The sequence below is a fragment of the Lethenteron reissneri genome, unplaced genomic scaffold (assembly GCF_015708825.2).
Source record: "Lethenteron reissneri isolate LAM-NWPU_2019-01 unplaced genomic scaffold, ASM1570882v1 scaffold_1864, whole genome shotgun sequence".
In the NCBI taxonomy this organism is placed as follows: Eukaryota; Metazoa; Chordata; class Hyperoartia; order Petromyzontiformes; family Petromyzontidae; genus Lethenteron; species Lethenteron reissneri.
In genome coordinates, this window is record NW_026891624.1 from 1,070,642 (window position 1) to 1,092,543 (window position 21,902).

General features: G+C 46.6%; 1 protein-coding gene across 1 annotated transcript in view; it reads right to left on the reverse strand.

Moving 5' to 3' along the window:
* Positions 1-21,902, reverse strand: part of LOC133339451 (UDP-glucuronosyltransferase 2A2-like) — a 55,813-nt gene that overhangs the window by 21,293 nt on the left and 12,618 nt on the right. The window contains 3 exon segments of the mRNA XM_061547620.1: positions 557-688; positions 1,196-1,344; positions 4,923-5,276. Of these exon segments, the coding sequence (XP_061403604.1) occupies positions 557-688; positions 1,196-1,344; positions 4,923-5,276 (635 nt within the window).

Consider the following 21,902-nt stretch of genomic DNA (forward strand, 5'->3'; position numbering starts at 1 on the left):
CGTCCGTGCAGCTGAGTCGCGCGAGTATCAGGGCGGGGCGCGCTAAACCTGCTCGCCGATGCTCGTGCGTGTTCACGTGACAACAATAGCATTAACCACCCTGAGGCGCGTGCGCAAATTCGAGCAGCCCTTTGGCATTAGACTTTGTGTGCAAGCGGATTAGGGTTTAACCACCCCAAGGCGCGCGCGCGCGCGCATATTCACACAACGGCCTTCGTATTAGTGGTGATGTACGTGAGCGTGTGCGGAGTAACCCCGTGTGGCGGTGAGCCAGCGCTGCAGCCATGTCCCTCAGAAAGAGTGCCAGCACGAGGGGGGTGATCACCCAGTCGGCGGGGGCCCGGCGGGAGCCGATCGACATGGTGGAGGAGGGAGTGGAGGAGGCGGACGTCGCGCCCCACCTGCCCATCGAAGGTGGTGGGGTAGACCTCGGCCTTCACAGGTTCCCCTAACTCCGTATTTCCCATAGGCCCCCTGTACTTTACCAACTGCGGATTTACCTACCGCGGCCTTTTCCAGGAACCTAACACCCGTGGTTGGCGAGGAATTTCTGTACCTTCTGTGGGAGCTGAGCCAGTGCAGAGGCGATCACTTCAGCCCTCTCAATAGGCATGTATTTGATCATGGAGCCCAGCGAGAACACAATGAGGCCGTGCTCACCCGAGCTTTGGGCAAACTCTTCAAAGTCCTGGTAACGCACACAGAGAGAAAACGTACAGTGACAATTGTTAAAGAGGGAAACCCAAACATGTTCTTCACGAGACACGGATTGTAGTAGCAGCTTCCGAGTCCAGTCTGTTCTCCTATAACGCGGTAGTAGTTGCATTCCAGAAGAACGCCGCGTTATGGAAAAGATCGCGGTACAATACATAACATGGGGTAAAGCACAGTCCGCGATACCACGTGAGATGCATATGCAGGCTGAACTAAGACTGAGGCTCGTAGGTAACATATAGAGGCATCCAGCAGTGTCCCGCTTTTTGTGATGATGCTATTACTGAGGCAGCCATATGACCGCTTTTTCCAACTCGTGCGACGTAGTTCTGTTCACTCAATTGCATTGTTTCCAATTCGCATCTGCGTTAAAAAAAGTGTCCCTTCATACATTCATTGCGTTGTATTCAGTTCATGTTATAAAAACACGTATTATGGGAGAACAGACTGTAATAGTGTATAATCTAGTGATTTTTTTTACCTCAGGTAATGGTTTTGCGGGCTTGCAGTGGAGCCCCCCGACAAAGATAAAGTTGGGAGGGAACGGACGTGGAAATTCGAGGTCCCAGTTGGTCCGGATGAGCCATAACTCGGCACCGCTCATCACTTGACATAGTGTAGTCCCTTCTCCTGTGAGAGAACACGTGGAGCTGTAAAAACCATTTGCCGGAGATCAAAGCACATCACATTAACTGCTACACTACCACTCCCCATAATGCACTTACGCACACACATAGCGATGCGCATGGACATATGTGAACACATGTGTAGTGACTAACTCGGAGACGATAAGACTTGGAGGCACTTCTTTATTTAGCGAGCACCATCGGGATTAACACACTTAATATTTAGTCCGTCTATTATCACTACATAGTTATAACAGTTTAACACGTAGGCTTTCACAACCAATATTATCCATAAGAGGTTTTTTTGGGTTAGATCGCGTTAATATATAAATGTGTCGTTTAAACCCGCCACTACCCGACACAGCAAACCAGTAAGGGTTGTCACGTAAACAGAACATGCCAATTCATCACTAGTACAGCACACCGGTGTGTTGGAGAACCGATCAACTGTTGTGATGCCCCGTAAGGACTATGAAAATAAAATCAAAGATTTACTCGATAAAGGTACCTACCTTAAAATGAAACGAGACCCAACCAGCACCTTGGAACGTAAAACAACGGCTATCATTCCCAAGTCATCAATTCCCAACTGATAAAACCAAGGGCATCAAAACCACCAAGACTTCATGGGCTACCAAAAATTCACTAACCTGACGTCCCATTAAGACCCATAGTTAGTACAATAGGCTCTGCCATGTACAAATTAGCACAATACATAACGAAACAAATACAGCACCTACATTGGTTGGACTTCTTCGTTCATCAAAATCGATGAACATCTCTTAAATATAATGAAATATATTAAGTTTAACCCTAATGATATTCTCGTAAGTGTTGATGTGACTTCTCTGTTCATGAGGGTTCCAGTCAACGAGTCAAATTACTTGAAACTCTGGTAACGACCAACGGTTTAGTCAAAGCTATCCCAAGACTAGCTGAATACTCTCTAAAGAACACCTACTTCTTGTGGAAAGGTGACTTCTATAAACAAAAGGAAGGAGCAGTAATGAGCTTTCCTTTGTCTCCTGTGATAGCGAATTTGTACATGGAAGATTTTGAAACAAAAACAATAGCTTCAAGCACACTAAAACCCTCTGCTTGTTTTATGGATGACACATTGGTGGTCTGGCCACACGGCAAAGATACACTGAACGCATTTCTAAATTATCTTAACTCGTAAAACCCATCCATCCAGTTCACCATGGAAGTGGAAGCTGACAAAACTCTACTATTTCTGGATATTCTGCTCGGACGAGGTCGAAATGGTAAAATAACACACAGTGTTTACCGAAAGAAAACGCATACTGACGCCTATCTGAATGCAGATTCACACCATCACCCCTCACAAAAATCTGCTCTTATCATCGAGCTAAGAAAGTGTCAAAGGGTGACAGTCTGAGAAGTGAAATTCAACATTCTAAAGAAGCGCTGCAAATGACCAGTTACAGTGATGCACAAATAAACAAGGCATTGAATGCCAAAACCAAATCAAATAACATGAGCATTGAAACTGCCCAAGCAATGAAAACGATCAAAATATCGTACATTGCGGGAGTAACTGATAAACTAGCCAGATGTTTGGAAAAACAAAATATCCGAGTCAGATTTGGCACGGTACATAAAAATACAGAATTATTATCTAATACAAAATGCATTACCGAAGCTATCAACAGAAGGTGTGTACAGGATTAACTGTACATGTGGGAAATGTTATGTTGGGCAAAAAGGACGATTGATCAGCACGATACTAAAAGAACAGAGAAATATTAAATTCTCCCAAATACAACTGTCAGCAGTAGAGGAACATGCGTGCCAACAAGGGCACTCAATTTAATTTGATAATGTTGAAGTTACGTGCAAAACTAGCTACTACTGGCCAAAACTAACTAGATAATCTATTGAAATAGAAATAAAATGAAAAACACTCTTTGGTTCTTTCGGTAAAGTAACGTACGTAGAAAAAATAATAGATCACGACGTTTCGATCACCACACAAGCAATCGTCCTACGTGACTTTACCGAAAGAACCAAAGAGTATGGATTCCTGCATGTCACAAAAGCTTCAAATAAAAATTAGTTTAACCATTCGAATAGCTACCGTCTTCGTGCTGCGTGGAAGCAAAGTATCAAATAATACATTATTTAAATGCATGACTAAATAGGGCATCATACTTCAAAAGGGATTACCATTGGCACGGGTATTTTAATACACACAATAGACCGGAAGGACAACATTCAAAAGGCTCGCATAATGCATTTATCTATTTACGCGATCTAACCCAAAAAACCTGTTATGTTAGCTATAACAGTTGGTAGGCTGTCTTACTAGTGGCGCCCCGAGATGGTAGAGACGGAGACGACGATGAGAAGAATGGTGAAGATATCAAGAAGAATGATGAAGATGACAAGAAGAATGGCGACGATGGACTTCAGCAACAGCGTGGCCTAGCTCCACCCCGGCCACCCCCCTTTCTGGAACCTACTAGCGGGGACCTGGTGGGCCCCTTCTGTGACCTTTCCCCTAGATCTCCCTCTCGTGTATATCCTGGCCTGCTTATGTCAGGACTACCGTAAGCCACAGATTCCCTTTTCTGCCAGCAGCCAGCGCTATGCCACTACACATGTGTAGTGACATAGCGCCGACTGTTGTACAGTAGCTGCAACTGCAGGTGGCACTGAGCTTACACGCCGTTGAGCATATACACGGGTGTGCTGGCAGGGCGGAAAACTAGGGCAAGGGTGACGGTTAACTTCGTGGGGAATCCCTGGTTTGAGAAGGTAGGCATGGCTAGGGCGGAGCCAAACCACACCGAGGGGGATATATGCAGCGGAGAACGAAAGCTCCGGGCTGCTAGTTCTGGGATTGGACTCGTCTTGTCGTCGCTGTCGTTGTCGCCGCCCTCATCACTGCTGCCTTTGCCCGATCATTGCGTGGCCAGACAATAGTTGGCTGTCCCGGTCGATGCCACCGGTGCAATCTAGACAGGGTTGTGTCTGGGATGGGGCATGCGGCAGTGTGGTCGTGAGAGAGAGGGGGCCCGAGTGGTGGCGTGAACTCAACAACAATAAAAGGGGAGGACATTGCCTACTGCGACTACCTCATCTCCGACTGAGTGTGTGCGACGCATGCCACCCACACGAACACACAAGCCTCGAGTGAGAAGGAAGAAGAAACACATGACACTACATATGCATGCACACATAAATGAACGACTCTGGAACCAACAATGAACAAAGACAAAAATCCCACGTAGCCTTAACAGACTATTGGGGCAAGTGGTGTTAGCAAGTAGCACCTATGAATGGCGACACGTCACACGAGGGGGCAGGTGGCCAGCACCACGCCGGACCGCTTCTGTCTCCCTAAGTGGTGATGCTTACACACTGCACCAGGTACTCATTTGAGGATGAGTATACCTAGGGGAGGCCCAGGACTGGTTCAGATAATATAATCGTCACTGGTGTTGGCCATGAGTGGGAATTGAACTCGGGTCACCAGGTTCGCAGCACAGTGTGCTGACTGCTAACCCTACCACTCCCGATCAACAATAAACAACAACATACACACGTTCAGAGACTTACCAAGAATCTCACTGTAGATGTTGTTCGACTCCTGCCCCATGTGCATCGCGATCATTTCAAAAATCCTGTACAGCAAAAAGTTCTGCACACGCTGCCAAAAGTTCATTTCGTCCGTCAGAGAGAACATGGGCACGGGCACGTAGGACGGAGGTGCGGGCATTGCTCCACAGAGGCGCTCGGCCATGTAGCCCGGAGTGAAGCGTAGCGAGTAGACGTAGGGAATGCCCAGCATGAGCGCCAGTACATCGCCGCACATGGCGAATGGGTCGGACAAGAGCACATGGAACTGGGAGTCCCGGAGACGCGATATCAGGTTCTTGTCTCGCACCATCGCTGTGCAGATTTCCCGGTTATCTGTTGGTGAGATTTGACGGAACAACGCGTGCGTTTGTTGACGGTATGTGTTGTATATAAGGACGTATGCATGAATTTTAAATTTCTTCTGCAACAGTGCCAGGTGGCTTCTGGAAAATAAGTTAATAGCTCAGTTGGCTTTACCTGGTAATATACCAAATAATTTAGTTTTATTTGTATTTTTAAGTGATTTGTTTGCCTTTCCTATACTTTGTGCTCTTGTTGTGTTTTAGTATTTGTTTTGTAACGTTATGATCCGCCCTGCTGGACATATGTGAAACGAGCTTCATAGATAATCGGATTCCTCCAGTATAAATACAGATGATGATTCTGAATTAGCAGTTTATTATTGAGTTGGGTATGGGGGGGCACATGTTAGCAATCTATACACGCTCTTTGTTTTTTTCGGTAAAGTCACGTAGGTATAAAATAAATTAAATCACTACGTTTCAATTGCAACACAGGTAATCATCATCAGGTGGGAAAACCACAGCAAGAATATTTTTTTGCTGAAGTGTGAAATTTTTTGCAGAGGTCCTTCGATGGGAAATTATCAGTCACCTCTTAATCTATAAGTATTTTTTAAACTAAATTGAGGATCAATTATCTTACCACAGGCTTCGCCTAGTACCAGATTAGTAGGCCTAAATGTTAAAACTTTCATTTGTTTACTCACCGAAGGTGTTTAATAACTTACCAATTTTACCGAGATCCATAAATTGCAGATTATGTCACCCCTTAATCTATAAGTAATTTTGTTCAATGTAATTTGAGGATTAATTATCTGTCATGTTATCTTGGTCCTAGCTGTTCATGAATGTTGCAGAGGTTAAGGTGCACTCCTGCAACTGGCGGCTCATGCCGCCACGAGAAGAAGCTCTAGAAAGCCTGACGAGATCTTCCTCAAATCACTGTGTTCTAGATTTGAAGCTTTCGTGACTGCAAGGATTCATACTCTTGGCGTATAGCACATAATATGCTGTCGGCCTTCGTGGGGTAAACCAACAAGGTAACATGATTACACTCAACTTGGATATGAAGGAACAAGACATTATGACTCTTCAATAACAGCTCATAAGATCTGTGGCTATCACATGCAGTATTTTTTATAGAGCGTCATTCATGCGAATAGTAATGCCATAACGCAGTATACGTCTGAGGTGCTGCTCCCTGGGTCTACTTGAGCTGCTGCTCCTCGGGTCAGCCTGAGCTGCTGCTCCCCGGGTCTGCCTGAGCTGCTGCTCCTCGGGCCTGCTTGAGCTGCTACTCCCTGGGCCTGCCTAAGCTGCTGCTCCCTGCGTCTACCTAAGCTGCTGCTCCCTGGATCTGCCTGAGCTGCTACTCCCTAGCCTGCCTTAACTGCTGCTCCCTGGTTTGTTCAGAAACGCTCCTCGTCAGCAAGGAGCCGAAGCTTCTGCAGGAAGCCCTCGACCGTCTTGACCCGCTCCTTGAGGTTTTTACCCTTCACCTGCTTGATCAGGTTATTGCCCTGTTCGCGAATATTCTCCTTGAGAGAAAAAAAAGTGAAGTGTTAGGTCACATCCACACTAGCGGAGAGAAATAGCAACGCACAAAGGTGTGCTTACAAACAGCAATAACTTGAACGACTTTTCAATTTCGTGACCTGGAGCTGACCGCCACCACAAACTGTCAAGCACATGGACGAGAAGCAGTACATGTGCGACAAGTATGGTAATACATTTCTCGTGCTCGGCCTACCTGTACGTTTTCACTTGTGTGTTTAACTGTTGTGGACGTTTGTTATTTTAAAGATGGCAGTTCTGCTGTGTATCCTACTGCTGTCCCTTCCTGGCCATATCTAGTACCAAACTAAACTCCACCACTGGCAGCCGTCGTTATTTCTCGTCCATACTTGATGCTCTATTTGCCATTACACCTGCTAGTGAAACAGCTTATAGACACTTCTACACTCCATCATTGTATCCTTTTAAACCCTATCTCTGTCCTATTACTTCACCAGCACTCCTTCCTAACTTCATTTTGCTTTTTAAAATGTCACCATCTGCAAGCTGCTGCTATTCGTCCAAGGTTCGCCGCACTTCATCCTTTCACAGAAAATATTTGTACAAACTATTAACTCTACTTTTCTTATTTCTGGGAGGTATTGAGCTTCACCCTGGCCCAAATGTAAAAAACTCATTTAATTACAAAGATTTTTCTGGCAGAAAATGTGTTGGTATTCTAGACGTCAACATCAGAAGGCTTGTGATTAAATTAAGTCACCTAAAACTAAAAGTGGCAAATCTGGACCTGGACATTTTCTGCCTTACAGAAACATTTCTCACTCCGGCCGTCAATGACTTGTAGATTACGATTGACAACTACAACCTTTTTCGACTTGACCAAGGGTCTAAAGGAGGTGGAATTGCCATATATGTTCTTAGTGCTATTGCATGTTCACCAGCTCATTCCTTGTTTAAAAAAATATCACTCTCCTTAAAAATCTACAGATATTGGTAGTGTGCTGCTATAGACCACCTAGTGGTAAGGATGTTGAAGCTGGGAACGCACTGAGGGAGCTTTTTGGGGGCCTCCTTAAAGGTGAAATTATTTTAATGGGTGATCGGAATTGGAATTGGCTAAACCCGCCAGCCGTGGCCACATATTTTGCAGATGAATTTAACCTATTACAATTAATAAATGTCCTCACAAGACCCAACCTAAAAAATCCGGGACAGTCATCTCTGCTTGGTGTCCTATTGACTAATGCCTCTCACAACTTCCCACTTACTGGTGTTCTGGGTTATAACCTTAGTGATGACTCCTTCATATTTGGGGTGAGATCGTTAGCCAAACCCAAAGCTCCCCCTAAATTGGTTGATAAGCACTCCATCAGACACTTCAGCATACAGGCATTTACTAATGATGTGCTTCACTCGGATATTGACGAGGTCTGTGATATCCCCAACCTGACTACGGCTTGGGAGACCTTCAGGTACACGTTTCTCCAAATTCTCAACAAACATGCTCCGTCGGTTAGATTTAAAATTAAAGGCAACTGCCCACCATGGTTTGATCCTTTGATTACTAAGCTCATGAAAACTAAGGACAAGGCTTGGGCATATGCTCAGAGAAGTAATTTGGTCAAAGACTGGCTAGAATAGCGAATTTTAAGGAATAGATGTGTCAAAAAAATACGGCATGTAAAAAATGCTTACTTGTCCTCCACTCTCCGGGAATCACATGGCAATGCCAGGATCTTCTGGAAAACAGTCAAATGTATCGAAAGGGCACCTAACACAGATAATCTTTTTGTTGAGCTTAACCGAAATGGGAACTATTTTTCAGAGACCCAAAAAGTAGTCGACAATTTTAACCTTCATTTTTCTTAAGCTGGTGACCTTTTTAAATAATTTATTGGGAGTCACCCCTGCTCATGCAATTTCCTACACACCTGTCCAAACATTAAACGAATTTAGTTTCCAGCCTATCCATGAAAGTAATGTTCTGATACAACTTTCCTACCTCAAAGGGTCCTCCTCTACCAGAGCAGAGAGCATTCCCGTCTTTGCTCTGCTAACTGTTGGTCACCTAATTTACAAAACTCTCGCCCATATTTTCAACCTGTCCATCAAAGAAGCGTCAGTACCTCTAGAATGGAAACATTCCTATGTTCGTCCACTTCACAAAGCGGGCCCTAAATATGATCCAAATAACTACCGACCTTTCTCAATTTTGTCCGCGTTGATGAATAAAAAAAAAAATGAACTACCAAATTAGCAGTTTCCTGTCCGACAACAATCTCTTACATCGAAACCAATCTGGGTTCCGAAAAAAATACAGCACCACATCTGCTGCATTAGACTCTGAATCACATTTACAATAGCCTTGATAATAAGCAGTACTGCGCCAGTCTTTTTCTTGACTTGTCCAAAGCCTTTGATACAGTCGACCACAACACCCTGCTTAGTAAACTAAGTTGCCTCCGTCTCTCCAAACACGCAGTGGAATGGTTAAACAATTACCTCTCTTCTCACACCCAAACTGTATTAATAGATGATTGGAGGTCAAAAAGAGTAAGGTCAAACATTGTTAAGATAACAGCAGGGGTTCCACAGGGTTCCATCCTCGGCGACCTCTTGTTCTCGCTTTATGTCAATGACTTGGGCACTGACTGACCTGGATCATTCCAGGGTAAATTTTTTTGCAGATGACACGATACTGATTACTGCTGGCCGCTCTCCAGATGACGTGATTGCTAAGCTCTAGGGTGATTTCAACAAACGACAATATTAGCTAGTTGCTCTTAAACTAGTCCTGAATACCTCCAAAACCAAGGTACTATGCTTCTCACCAGGAATAAGCAGGACGTTATTTTTCTCCCATTACATTCCTTAAGAATTTTTAAATAGAACAAGTCAAGATCTATAAGTATCTTGTGGTCATCATTGATTCAAAACTGAATGTACTGAAGAATCTTGACTCAATGTATCACTCGGACTTAAGATTTGCATTGAACTTCCCGTATAGGACCCACCACTGCGATCTCTATATTGGGTCAAACTTAACTTCTCTTAATGATCAACGGCGTGTGCATCAGATCTTATTTATTCACGATGTACTTACAAATAAATCAGCAGATTACCTGCTGGATCTCCTCACTGTTTCGAACCAGGTTCACATTCCTTATTGCCGTACAAATACTGGAGGAAGGGCCTTTGCTATTGATGCCCCCAGGGTCTGGAATGCTTTCGCCAATAAACTGCAACTTGGATCACTACCTGTGAGATCTTCACTTAAAACTGCTCTAGAAGAGGTATACACCCCTAGCTGCCACTGCTATTCAGTGGCCTAAAATCAAATGTATCGCTCCGGATGACTGCTGCAAAGTATGATCTTGAGTTTTGATAATAGTGTGCTGATCTTCAAAGGTGCATTGAAAAATGTTGATACTCCTACTGATACTGATGCTGTTATGGAGTGACTCATGCTGCCAGCTATGGCTGCAAAGTTTGGTCGTACATGTTATGTATATCGTTTATTGTTAAATTTGAATCAGAGTTCCTATGATCACTGTTACATTGTTTTTATAGATATATTTTGGTGATTTCGAAAACGTTTTGGTTTAGCCATATTAGTTTGTTGTAGTACAGAGTTCGACTGATAACTTTAATCTAAATGTTATACGGTTGTTATTGTTTGACTTGCATCCCACTGGGATTTTTGCACACAGCGTTGATATACGGTGCTTTTTCTGGAAGGCTTTGCTGTTTTTTTCTGGATTTTTTTGTTGCGCGTAGTCACTTTAAGATGTTTCTTGTTAATGTTTTTGTTTGTTGCGGTTCAAGAGCCGCATGGCTCACAGGGCGAAACCTAATAAATGAACTGAACTATTATCATATTTTAGCGTCCTCTGGTCTAACACTGTTTGAGACCAGGCTAAAAATAAAGCTGTCTCTGGTGTGGACCAATCAGTTTCAAGGACAATGCATATATTATCAGAGTATGTTTTTTGTTTGCATTCTGACCATAAGCATTGTGGTCAATGCAGACATGATTCCTTGTAAAAGGTTTCAGATTGGTGTTTTAACATCTTAACACCTGTTTTGTTGCCAGAAAAAAGGGGAAAACCCTATTATACACATCCTTCAAACATGTAAAGTATCATGAAATATAATTTATATTGAAATATAATTTATATCAAAAAGAGACCAGATGGCTCAATGAGCCATTCTGTCTACAGGAAAGTAACCCATACTGATGCCTAACTAAAACCTGATTCCCACCACCATCCATCACAGAATAATTCCCTCATGAAAACGCTACATCATAGAGCGCAATGTATCTCCGACCATGAACACCTAACCAGTTAACTCAAACACATACACTGTCTTGCCTCACGGCAGATGTGGAGCGTTCGTTCACAGGAATTTCCTGTTTTTTTATGCTAATTTTGGTCACGTGACCAGGAAGTCACGATGTTAGATTTCAGTGAACCACGCGGGCATGGGCCATCTTACTCATAATTCAAGATGGCGGCACGCATCGCATCTCAGTGAGACCACAGCCGCACTTGTCCATTGTGGGAGTTTAATAAGCATTGTCTGTAAGTTGTTTATATTCCTATAATATTGCCAATGCGGTTGTAATGTTGGAATGACCGTTATAGTGATGTAAATGCCTTTATGGTGCCGTTAAGTTGTTGTAGTAAATACGAGGCCTAGTTAGTAACGAAGCCTGCGACTTTCCTTATTGTGGATGTTACTTGTGATTTAGTAGGTCGAGTCAGACTTGTGCCTATGTTGCGATCCTGAGAGTAAAGATGACGGAGTATCTCATCCACAGTTTAGTGTTATGTGTAATGCTGTACATTTGGGGTGCAGTGGGATGAATACACGATGTGCCTGTATGCAACGCACCGGCTTGTGCTTTTGTCTAGTTGTTCAGTGGTAATGTAGGGGCCTGGTCCGTCCAGGATCTATTGTTATCTAAGACAATTTTCTGATGCTGTGGTGTTCATTGTGTTGGTGTTTCCGGATTATAACAGATGCTGTATCTGTGTTTTCTCACCAGTTTTACCTTGTTACAATTGTAATAACAGCCATAGAGGGTCCACGTGGGGATTGGCTTGCAGGTCCTGCTTTGTAGCCAATAAGGGTTGAGACAGGGAGCATGGCCCCGGCGTGATCACGGCATGTCAGCAGGGGTGATTGGCCTGGCCATTCGGGGCCCCAGCTAATGGGGAGCCGGATCAGAGGCATGGTCCCGGGATTGGCAGGGAACCATCGAGAACAGTCAAGGCTGTCCATGGAGGATTGGCTGGGGGGTACCACGTGACGAAGGTATTAAGAGAGAGAGAGGGAATGATCGAGAGCAGACTTGGGAACGACAAGAGCAGGGTCACGTGCGTACGGGGGCTCTGGGTGCCACATGCGCGGTGGGGACTTGGTGTGAAGTCTGCCCTCTCTCCGTTGTCTGCCAGCAACGGAGAGTGTGTGAGTAAAGTGTATTTGTGGAAGTGGAAATAAAAAGGACTGATTCCGAAGCCGTCTCAAGAAGGATTATTACACTGGTGTCAGAAGTGCTTCTGCGACTGTTTGGACAATCGTCAAGATGTCTAAACACCCCAGAAAAAAGAACCTGCCCGTGCCTCTATCGGTGGAAGAGGTCGAGACAGATGAAAATGAGCTGTTGGGAGCTACAGCCCCGATACCGCCTGCTGATAATACTCTCCTCGACGCCTCTCAGCGTCGACCGGGGGAAGATGCGACCACCGCAGGAACAAAAGACGAATGGCGGCTGATGGCGGAGCAGATCGAGTCGCTACGCGCCATTCTGCTAAGCCTGGTGACCGCGGTGGCGTCCTCACCAGCCGTGGGTCGCCAGATCGCCGATCAGCTGGACGCCGCGGGAAGGGGTCCTGCAAAGGAATCTGAGTCCGCCATTGCTCCTGCCACGCGGGAAGACGCCGTCGTTTTGGGTGGGGCGGCTGCGCCGGAGCCATCGGCCGCCATTTTGGGAGCGCCTACCACCACGCGGCCGCCGGACGCCATTTTGCCTGCAACGGGTGGAGAGCGGGAACGGCAGTCGGAGATGCCTGCGGCACGCGCTTGCCACCGCGGACATCGCCTTCCACAAATTAAAGAATTTATCGCCGGGGGCGATTGCAGTGCTTTTACGTGGCGCTTCGAGTCAGCTTTTAGATCCGTGAACTGGACGGAGGATGAAGCGCTGGGAGCGCTACCTACACTGCTTGATGATGTTTCTCTGGGGGTCTTCCGCTCCATCCCGGCGTCCAAGAAGAAGACACTGCGGGATGCGTTCGCAGAGATGGCGGAATTTTATGACCCACCGACGTCAGCCACCAGAAAATTTATGTCGCGTCGCCGAGCATCGGAGGAATCGCCGTTGGCTTATCGGGGGGCGTTGATGGCGCTGGCCATGGCTGCCTACCCCGACGCGACGGCCGATCATTTGGATCCTCTCATCCTTTCTCGTATGCTGGAGTTGTCTCAGGAGCTCAACATTTCTCTACCAGTGTGCGGCCACGAACCGCTTACATCGCGATGGGTGGCGCGCTGCCTGGACGCTAAGTTTAATATTAAGCATTGGGACCAAATGGCGGCGTGGACGGGGAAACCCGAAATCGACGGGCCGCCTTTGGGGTGGTCTCCGCGACTGGTTGTCCACTGCTCCGATGACTCGGGCGACGACGACATGCTGGCTGCTGCTGTTCCGCATAGGATTCCGGGACGGCGGCTGCGCGACCAGCGTGGCGACTACACGGGCCGTCCACACGCAAGGGCCGGGTCGTCCGACCGCCGGCCGACGTCGGCCGCGTGTTTCAAGTGCGGCAGACGGGGTCATTTCGCCCGTGACTGCCGCTGCCGACCTCTGCCGTCGCCTCTTCCGCCAAGGGGACCTCCATCTCCTCCACCTGCTGCGGAGCTGCAACAACCTCGGGCGAGTCGGCACAAATCGGACACCCGGCAGGTCTTGTCACATCACTCATCCACTCGCACTCATTCTTACACTCCTAAGGATAATTTTACTTCTCCTGCTCCATTTACACGTTCTGCTACACAGTGGAAGAAATTGGCTCGCAGGGTTGTGGCTGCGGCGTCGGGCTCGTCGACGGTACGGGGTACCATCGACGGCGTTGACGTCCATATCTTGGTAGACACGGGCGCGTCTGCTACCATCATTTCAGATGTTATTTTTCATTTGTTGTCCATTCCTACGTCGCGGATACGCAAGGTTAATGATGCGTGTGTTTCCGCAAATGGGGGAAGCATGGGTATCTGTGGTCAGGTAGATGTGAGCATCGCTATCGGAAATATTACCGCCGCAGGACCTGTGTTAATCTCTCGCTCGCTAGCTGTTCCATGCTTGCTTGGTACTGATTTCCTGCGCCGGATGCCGCTGAGAATACGGGTCGACCAGGACTGTTTGGAAATGCCGGGGGGTCGTAGGATGGCGTTCCTGCCTTCCCTGCTGGCCAATGCGCCTACAGGTAATGCAGTTACCGCCGTAGTTGCTGCTACGGTGGAGGTTCCGTCGGGAGCGCAAATGCTCATTCCGCTGCGTTACCGAAAACCCCTTCAAATGGGAAGGGATGCGAAGGGCGTGCTATTATCCCCATCGAATTCGGTATCTAAATCTTTTTCTTTGGCGGCGGCACAAACGATCGTGCGACCAGGTCAGGCACCTTTCATACAGGTGTTGAATGGGGGACCTGACCGCATTGTTGTTCCGGAGGGATCGGTGCTGGCTCACCCCATTACTGATTTCGCCTCTTGTGACAAAACGCCGCACGCTCGGATGCCCGCGGGTGGATCTCCGCACGATCGTTCACAGGAACGCTGGATCGCAGATTTATGCAGAGAGAATTCTTCCTTGTCAAATGAACATAGGAACGCCCTGCGTTCACTATTGCTACGATACGCTGATGTTTTCAGCAGACATGATTTGGACCTTGGCCGCACGTCGCTTTTGTCACACCTTATTGACACCGGTGCGGCACCTCCCATCTGTATGCACCCTCACCGCATGAGCCCGGCGGAAAGGGAACACGTGCGCGGGGCAGTAGATGAATTGCTGGCGGCGGATATTATTTCGCCGTCCAACAGCCCTTGGGGCGCGCCCGTCGTTCTGGTTAAGAAAAAAGATGGTGGTACGAGGTTTTGCGTTGATTTCCGCCGGTTGAACAAAATTTCGGTAGCGGACGCGTACCTCTTACCGAGGATGGATGACTCATTGGATGCTTTATCGGGTACTAAATCATTTTACACCCTCGACCTGTCCTCGGGCTTCTGGCAGCTTCCCCTCGATGACGAGTCGAAAGCCAAAACGGCATTCCGCGCGCCGCAAGGTCTCTTTGAATTTAATCGGTTGCCTATGGGCCTGAATGCGGCTCCGGCGACGTTTCAGCGGCTCATGGAATTGGTGTTGGCGGGAATACAGTGGGAAACGTGCCTCATATATCTATACGATATAATTGTCTTCAGCCGCACGTTCGAGGAACACCTCCAATGCCTAGAGATGGTTTTTAAAAGAATGCGCGCGGCTGACCTTAAGTTTAAACCTAAGAAATGCCACCTTCTGCAACACTCCGTCCGTTACTTGGGTCATATTGTCAGTTCGGACGGTGTATCCACTGACCCTCTGAAAACCAAATGTGTACGTGAGTGGCCCACACCCACTTCAGTGGGTGATGTTCGGCGGTTTATTGGATTCGCTTCCTATTATCGCCGCTTCGTTAAGAACTTTGCGACGTTGGCAAAACCATTACACGTTCTAACTGGCAAAAATCAAAGGTTTAAATGGGGAGCGGAGGAAGAAAATTCTTTTAGGGCGCTTCGGGACCACCTCGCGACAGCGCCTACGCTAGATTACCCAGACTTCTCGCAGCCATTCATCCTTGATACGGATGCTAGTGATATCGGCATTGGGGCCGTTTTGTCACAACGTAAGGATGGGGTTGAGCGAGTGGTGGCGTACGGCAGCAGGGTTCTATCCCCTGCGGAAACGCGATATTGCGTGACAAGGCGGGAACTCTTGGCAATTGTCCATTTTGTTCGATTGTACCGGCCGTACCTGTATGGACGGAAATTCCTGGTTCGCACTGATCATGCGGCCTTGCAATACTCCCTGAAATTGGATCAGCCGTCAGGCCAATTGGCCCGGTGGTTGGAATCGTTACAGGAATTTTCCTTCGATATTACATACCGAAAGGGGGCCCGTCACGCGAACGCTGATGCGCTCTCAAGGCTGCCGCCCGTTCCTCCGTGCACTTGCCTGACGGGCACGCACCGCTGTGCGGCACCGCCCACGTCGCCCTGCCCGGTTATGGGGGCGATAGCGAATGAGGACGACGCAGGGGCGAAAGCGAAGGAAGATGACCAACAGGTGTCGGTGGACACCGATGATACCTTACGGCTGCCGCACGCGGTCTGGTTACGTGAGCAGGAGGCCTATGCCTCGCTGTCTCCGCTACGGAAATTGGTAGGGAAACAAAAATCTCAATTGGCGGGCTGGAAGTGGCAGATGTTCCGAGGCAAGTCGGGATTGTTAATGTGTACCGACGGGTTGTCTGACCGACCACGCTTGGTAGTGCCTACTTCGCTTCGCTACGACCTGCTCCGTGCTCTGCACGCTGATAAGTTGATGCACCTCGGCGTCCAAAAGACTTTGGCCGCGATGCAAAAGGATTTTTTCTGGGCCGGTATGACGGCAGACGTCAATGACTTTGTCCGCTCATGCCATGATTGTGCGAAGAGGAAGCCGCCTCGGAACCACTATGTACCACCGTTGCGTTCCATTAAGGTGTCCCGTATCAACGAATTAGTTGCTCTCGACATTCTGGGGCCGTTTCCCCCGTTGACTAGGGGCAATAAATACCTTCTGGTCGAGGTGGAATATTTTTCTCGATGGCCGATGGCCTGGCCTCTGCCCGACCAAACGGCAGCGTCCATCACCGACGCTTTCTTGAACGGGTATGTCATGGACAAGGGGGCACCTGAGAGGCTGCTCACAGATCAAGGGCGGAATTTCTCCTCTAAATTGCTTAGGGACGTTTGTGACGCGCTGGGTACAAAGAAAGTTTGCACCTCCCCATACCATCCACAAACAGATGGTATGGTGGAACGATTCAACCGTACCCTCTCGGCTATGCTTTGTCACACGGTCAGTGAAAAGCAAACCGATTGGGACCTGCACATACCAGGCGTCTTAGCGGCATACCACATGGTTGCGCACACGTCCACGGGATACTCACCATTTTTTTTGATGTATGGCCGTGAAAATGTTCCACCCATCGATGTGCAACTGGGTAAGCCGAGTGAACGACCGTCCCGCTCCTTGCCTGACCACGTGCGTGACTCGCTTGAACGAGTAACGGAGGCGCGAGAGGCTGCCCGGTGTGCGACGGCCCGTGCCCAGGCAAGGAACGAACGGTATGCGCGTCGATCGCATACTCGCATGCCTTGGTCAGTGGGAGACATGGCGTGGCTCCACTGCCCCCAGGTACCGGCGGGCACGTCCCCCAAACTGCACAGGCCGTGGCGGGGGCCTGTGACGTTGGTAGATGTTCGGAACTCGCAAAGTATCCGTGTTCAGTACGGAAAACGTCGGTGGTATGTTCATTCCTCGCGACTTAAACCCTATGTTGACGCGCGTGTCGGTCCTTCATCCCCACTAGCTGACCTGCCGGGTTCTGCCGAGCCGACTACGCCGATTGCCACACCCGTTGATCCCAAGGGGGACTGTGTTGTGCCTCCTACAGATGAACAGGTTCTGAGGGCTGAGGAAGCCCCCGCTGCCCCCCCTCCAACGGGGCCTGCCCTGGACGTGACCAAGCACCAACAACCTACTTCTTCTTCGAGCCTACTACCTCCTGTCCATCCGGAAGCAAAGCGACCATGCGCTGGAAGCGGAGAGGGTCCCACGTCGCGTACGCGGACGAAATCTCTTCCGTTTTGTTAACGTTTGATCGTTTAGCTATTTTCCCTGTCGTTACTGCGCTGCAGGGGCGCCCTAATGTATGTCGGGGTTTTCATGGGTGACTGTTTTTAAGTGTTGTTAGGCGCGGGGACGCCGTTTCACCCTCAACTGTTAAACGCACCTTGGTGCCCTAATAAGATGTTTAACGGAATTGGTTCATCACCCTTTTCCCAGCCGAGACGGCTAAAAAAATGTTCACCGGGGGGGGGGGGGGTGATGTAATAACAGCCATAGAGGGTTCACGTGGGGATTGGCTTGCCGGTCCTGCTTTGTAGCCAATAAGGGTTGAGACAGGGAGCATGGCCCCGGCGTGATCACGGCATGTCAGCAGGGGTGATTGGCCTGGCCATTCGGGGCCCCAGCTAATGGGGAGCCGGATCAGAGGCGTGGTCCCGGGATTGACAGGGAACCATCGAGAACGGTCAAGGCTGTCCATGGAGGATTGGCTGGGGGGTACCACGTGACGAAGGGATTAAGAGAGAGAGAGAGAGAGGGAATGATCGAGAGCAGACTTGGGAACGACAAGAGCAGGGTCACGCGCGTACGGGGGCTCTGGGTGCCACGTGCGCGGTGGGGACTTGGTGTGAAGTCTGCCCTCTCTCCGTTGTCTGCCAGCAACGGAGAGTGTGTGAGTAAAGTGTATTTGTGGAAGTGGAAATAAAAAGGGCTGATTCCAAAGCCGTCTCAAGAAGGATTATTACACAATCAATAAATGACGATTGGAGTTGGACGTTCATCCTGGCTCCGAGGGTTTATTGAACGCAAGGTTATCTACTCGACTAGCGGTGCAACGCAGCGCACAGCGAGGCCGAGATATACACCAAGCTCTCAAGGCGAATGGATATTCTGACTACACAATCAGCAAAGCCATCACCCCAACCGTGACGAAGGAGTCATCTGAGGGTCCAATCAAAACCATCTTTTTGCCATACATAGCAGGGGTCACCAAAAGGATTTCTAAAATCATGTCCAAACACAAGATCCAGATCCGATTTAACACAGTACATAAAATTCGTGATCTGATCCTATCTCTGAATGACATGATTCCTGACATGCAATATCCCAGCGTCTACAAACTGAGCTGTATCTGCGGTAAGTTACATTGTAAAACTAAGTGACATATCTCGGATCCTTGTTCGTGAGCATAAAGAAGATTTGAACACAGTAAGATCATTACTTCTGCCTTGGCTGATCATTATTTTAATGCGGCTGGCTCACACAAAATTGATTTCTCTAAGATGGTAGTTTTTTGCAAGCTAACTAGATATCAACAAAGATTCGTTCATAAAGCCATCCATATATACAGACACAATTTCAACCGAGAAGATGGTTATAAACTCAGCAATCATTGGAAAGATGTCATCAATCACTTTGGGTCATGACTTGATTTGTGTTTAATTGTCAAGGGAGCACAGGTCAAGTCATGACTTGATTTGTGTCGTTTTCTTGCTTATATGCCCTGCCCACTTCGTTCTGACACTGAGACGTTTTGTGGCACTGCATGTTCCGTGCTTCACATTGGTGCTCTCTGATCCCAGGGCACATATTCCCCACGCACTAAATTGCACCGCCAAAGCGCTTGTGCCACGCCCATTTTTTAAACCTTTATAAACGGTTACCTTCGGTGACCTTCCCACTCTTTCCTCCTGAAGACGATCGCTTGTGTTGTGATCGAAACGTCGTGGTTTTTATTTTTTTATTTTATTACCGAAAGAACCAAGAATAAGTCTACATTATAGACTGTCAGTACACTCACTCAGGTTAAGAACCAGGCTGCAGTCTACATTATAGATTGCCAGTACTCTCACTCAGTTTAATAATCATTGCTACAGTCTATATTATAGACTGCCAATAACCTCACCAAGATTAAAAACCAGGCTACAGTCTACATTATAGACTGCCAGTACACTCACCGAGGTTAAGAGCCAGGTTACAGTCTACGTTATAGACTGCCAGTACACTCACCCAACTTAATAACCAGGCTACGGTCTACATTATAGACTGCCAGTACACTCACTCTGATTAAGAACCAGTCTACATGAGCGGTGTTTTGTTATTCTTTGGTTTTTTCGGTAAAGTCACGTATAAAAATAAAATAATAAATTAAATAATAGCATACGACGTTTCGATTGCAACACAAGCAATCATCATCAGGTATAATGAAATAGCGACATAGAATATAACCAGAAAACTATAGACAGACATATAAGCAGACAAATATTTAAATATTTAAATATTTAAGGCCACCCCACAGAGACGATCACCTCTCTCTGTACCTGGGTTGCTCTCTCTATGTATCTTGGTGATATCTGTCTGCTTATATGTCTGTCTATAGTTTTCTGGTTATATTCTATGTCGCTATTTCATTATACCTGATGATGATTGCTTGTGTTGCAATCGAAACGTCGTATGCTATTATTTAATTTATTATTTTATTTTTATACGTGACTTTACCGAAAAAAACAAAGAATAATTACTGCAGTCACGAAAGCTCCAAAATTAACGGTGTTTTGTTATTTATTATTTTTACTTTTAGTTTATTTTAATTATTTTATTTCACTTATTTGTATTATTCCTTTTTCTATCTATGTGACTTTACCGAAAGAACCCAGGAATATTCATATTGAAAGTCAAAATATAAAAGTATGCTGGAACAATGCAGTGGGAAACAAATTTTTTTTGCATGTTATTAACAAATGTAGCATTTAAGTCAGCCGTTGTGATATTTGAACAAATTCAACTTTGATTTATGGTTTGGTTTGTATATTCATAAACTTGATCTTCGTTCTATAAATGTGACTAGGAGCTGGTGTAGAAACATTACAAAAAGGTGGCAGGGGAGTTATTACAAAAATGGGAATATTTTTTATTAATTTAACAGAACATTATTGGTTGCATCAAAAACGATATCAATATGCTAACACTATATCTATCAATACAATATCAAGGTGGGTCCACCACTCATTGAGGCTTATTATGAATCATAACTTCCAAAACGTTTTCCCGCACTTCCGATTAGCATGGTTGGCTATATACGGTGCGAAAGAAGTTCAACATACATACAATATATTTGAATGAGATTTAACTTGAAATGTTTTGATCGCCTCTTGCCTGGGCGTAAGCCGTCCATCTCCATATTATGAACCCTTAAACCGTACAACTATATGTCTAAGTCCTGCATATACTACAAATTCCACTACTCCATACAAGTGGCGGCTCCTGCAAAATCTCTCAGGGGGGGCAAATGTCTGGATGATTGATAAGGATAAGGTCCACCCATGCAATGAATAAATTAACAGCTTAAGCATGTAAAGGCAACTTCACTTCTTTAATATTAATGAAAAATAAAGTGACTCTTACAATACATCTTGTTTGTTTATATACTCACTATTAAAACAAACCACTCAAGTTTATTTTATTAAAGATTCCACTAGGTAGCGATAAATTATATTGTTGGATGAAACGTGCTTACGTATGATGATGTTAGCACGTATGATGACGTAAGCACGTTAGTGCATGCCCTCCCGGAAGCCATAGAGAATGCATTGCAGCGCCCCCGTTCGAAAAAAACCATCTTTGAATGTAAGTCTATGGGGCCACTCGGGGCGATTCTCAGCCGGAGTGAAATCGCCCAAAAAGAGGCGGTACTCCACAGAACGTGACATGACGCTGATTGGACTATATCCAGAGGCTGACAGTGACGGCTAGCGTGACTCTGTGGTTGAATGACATTGGTGGTGCGTCGCCCAATCGCCCTAATGAAGAAACCGCCCCTGCTCCATACGTACTATCAACTCCCCTCTGAAATTGAAAGGATTGCTAATCTTTGAATATTTGTAGTTGTTTCCCCTTTTCTTCTCACCTCGCTGATACCAACTATATCCCAGCTTATTCATCCCAATATTAATAAATAATAATAGTTTACATTTGTAATGTGGATTTCATCCGTAGATCCCAATGCGACATCAATGGAAAGCAGGAAATAAACTGGACCTGCAGGGTAAGACCAAGTTTAAATAGGTGAGTTTTCACAACAGTTTTAATATACTGTATATAACGACTCGGATTGTCTCATGGGCAAAGGCAAAGCGTTCTAAAGCTTGGCAGCTGCACTGGAAAAATCCAGATCAAATAAATAGATACGCTTATATAATAAGGAAGTTA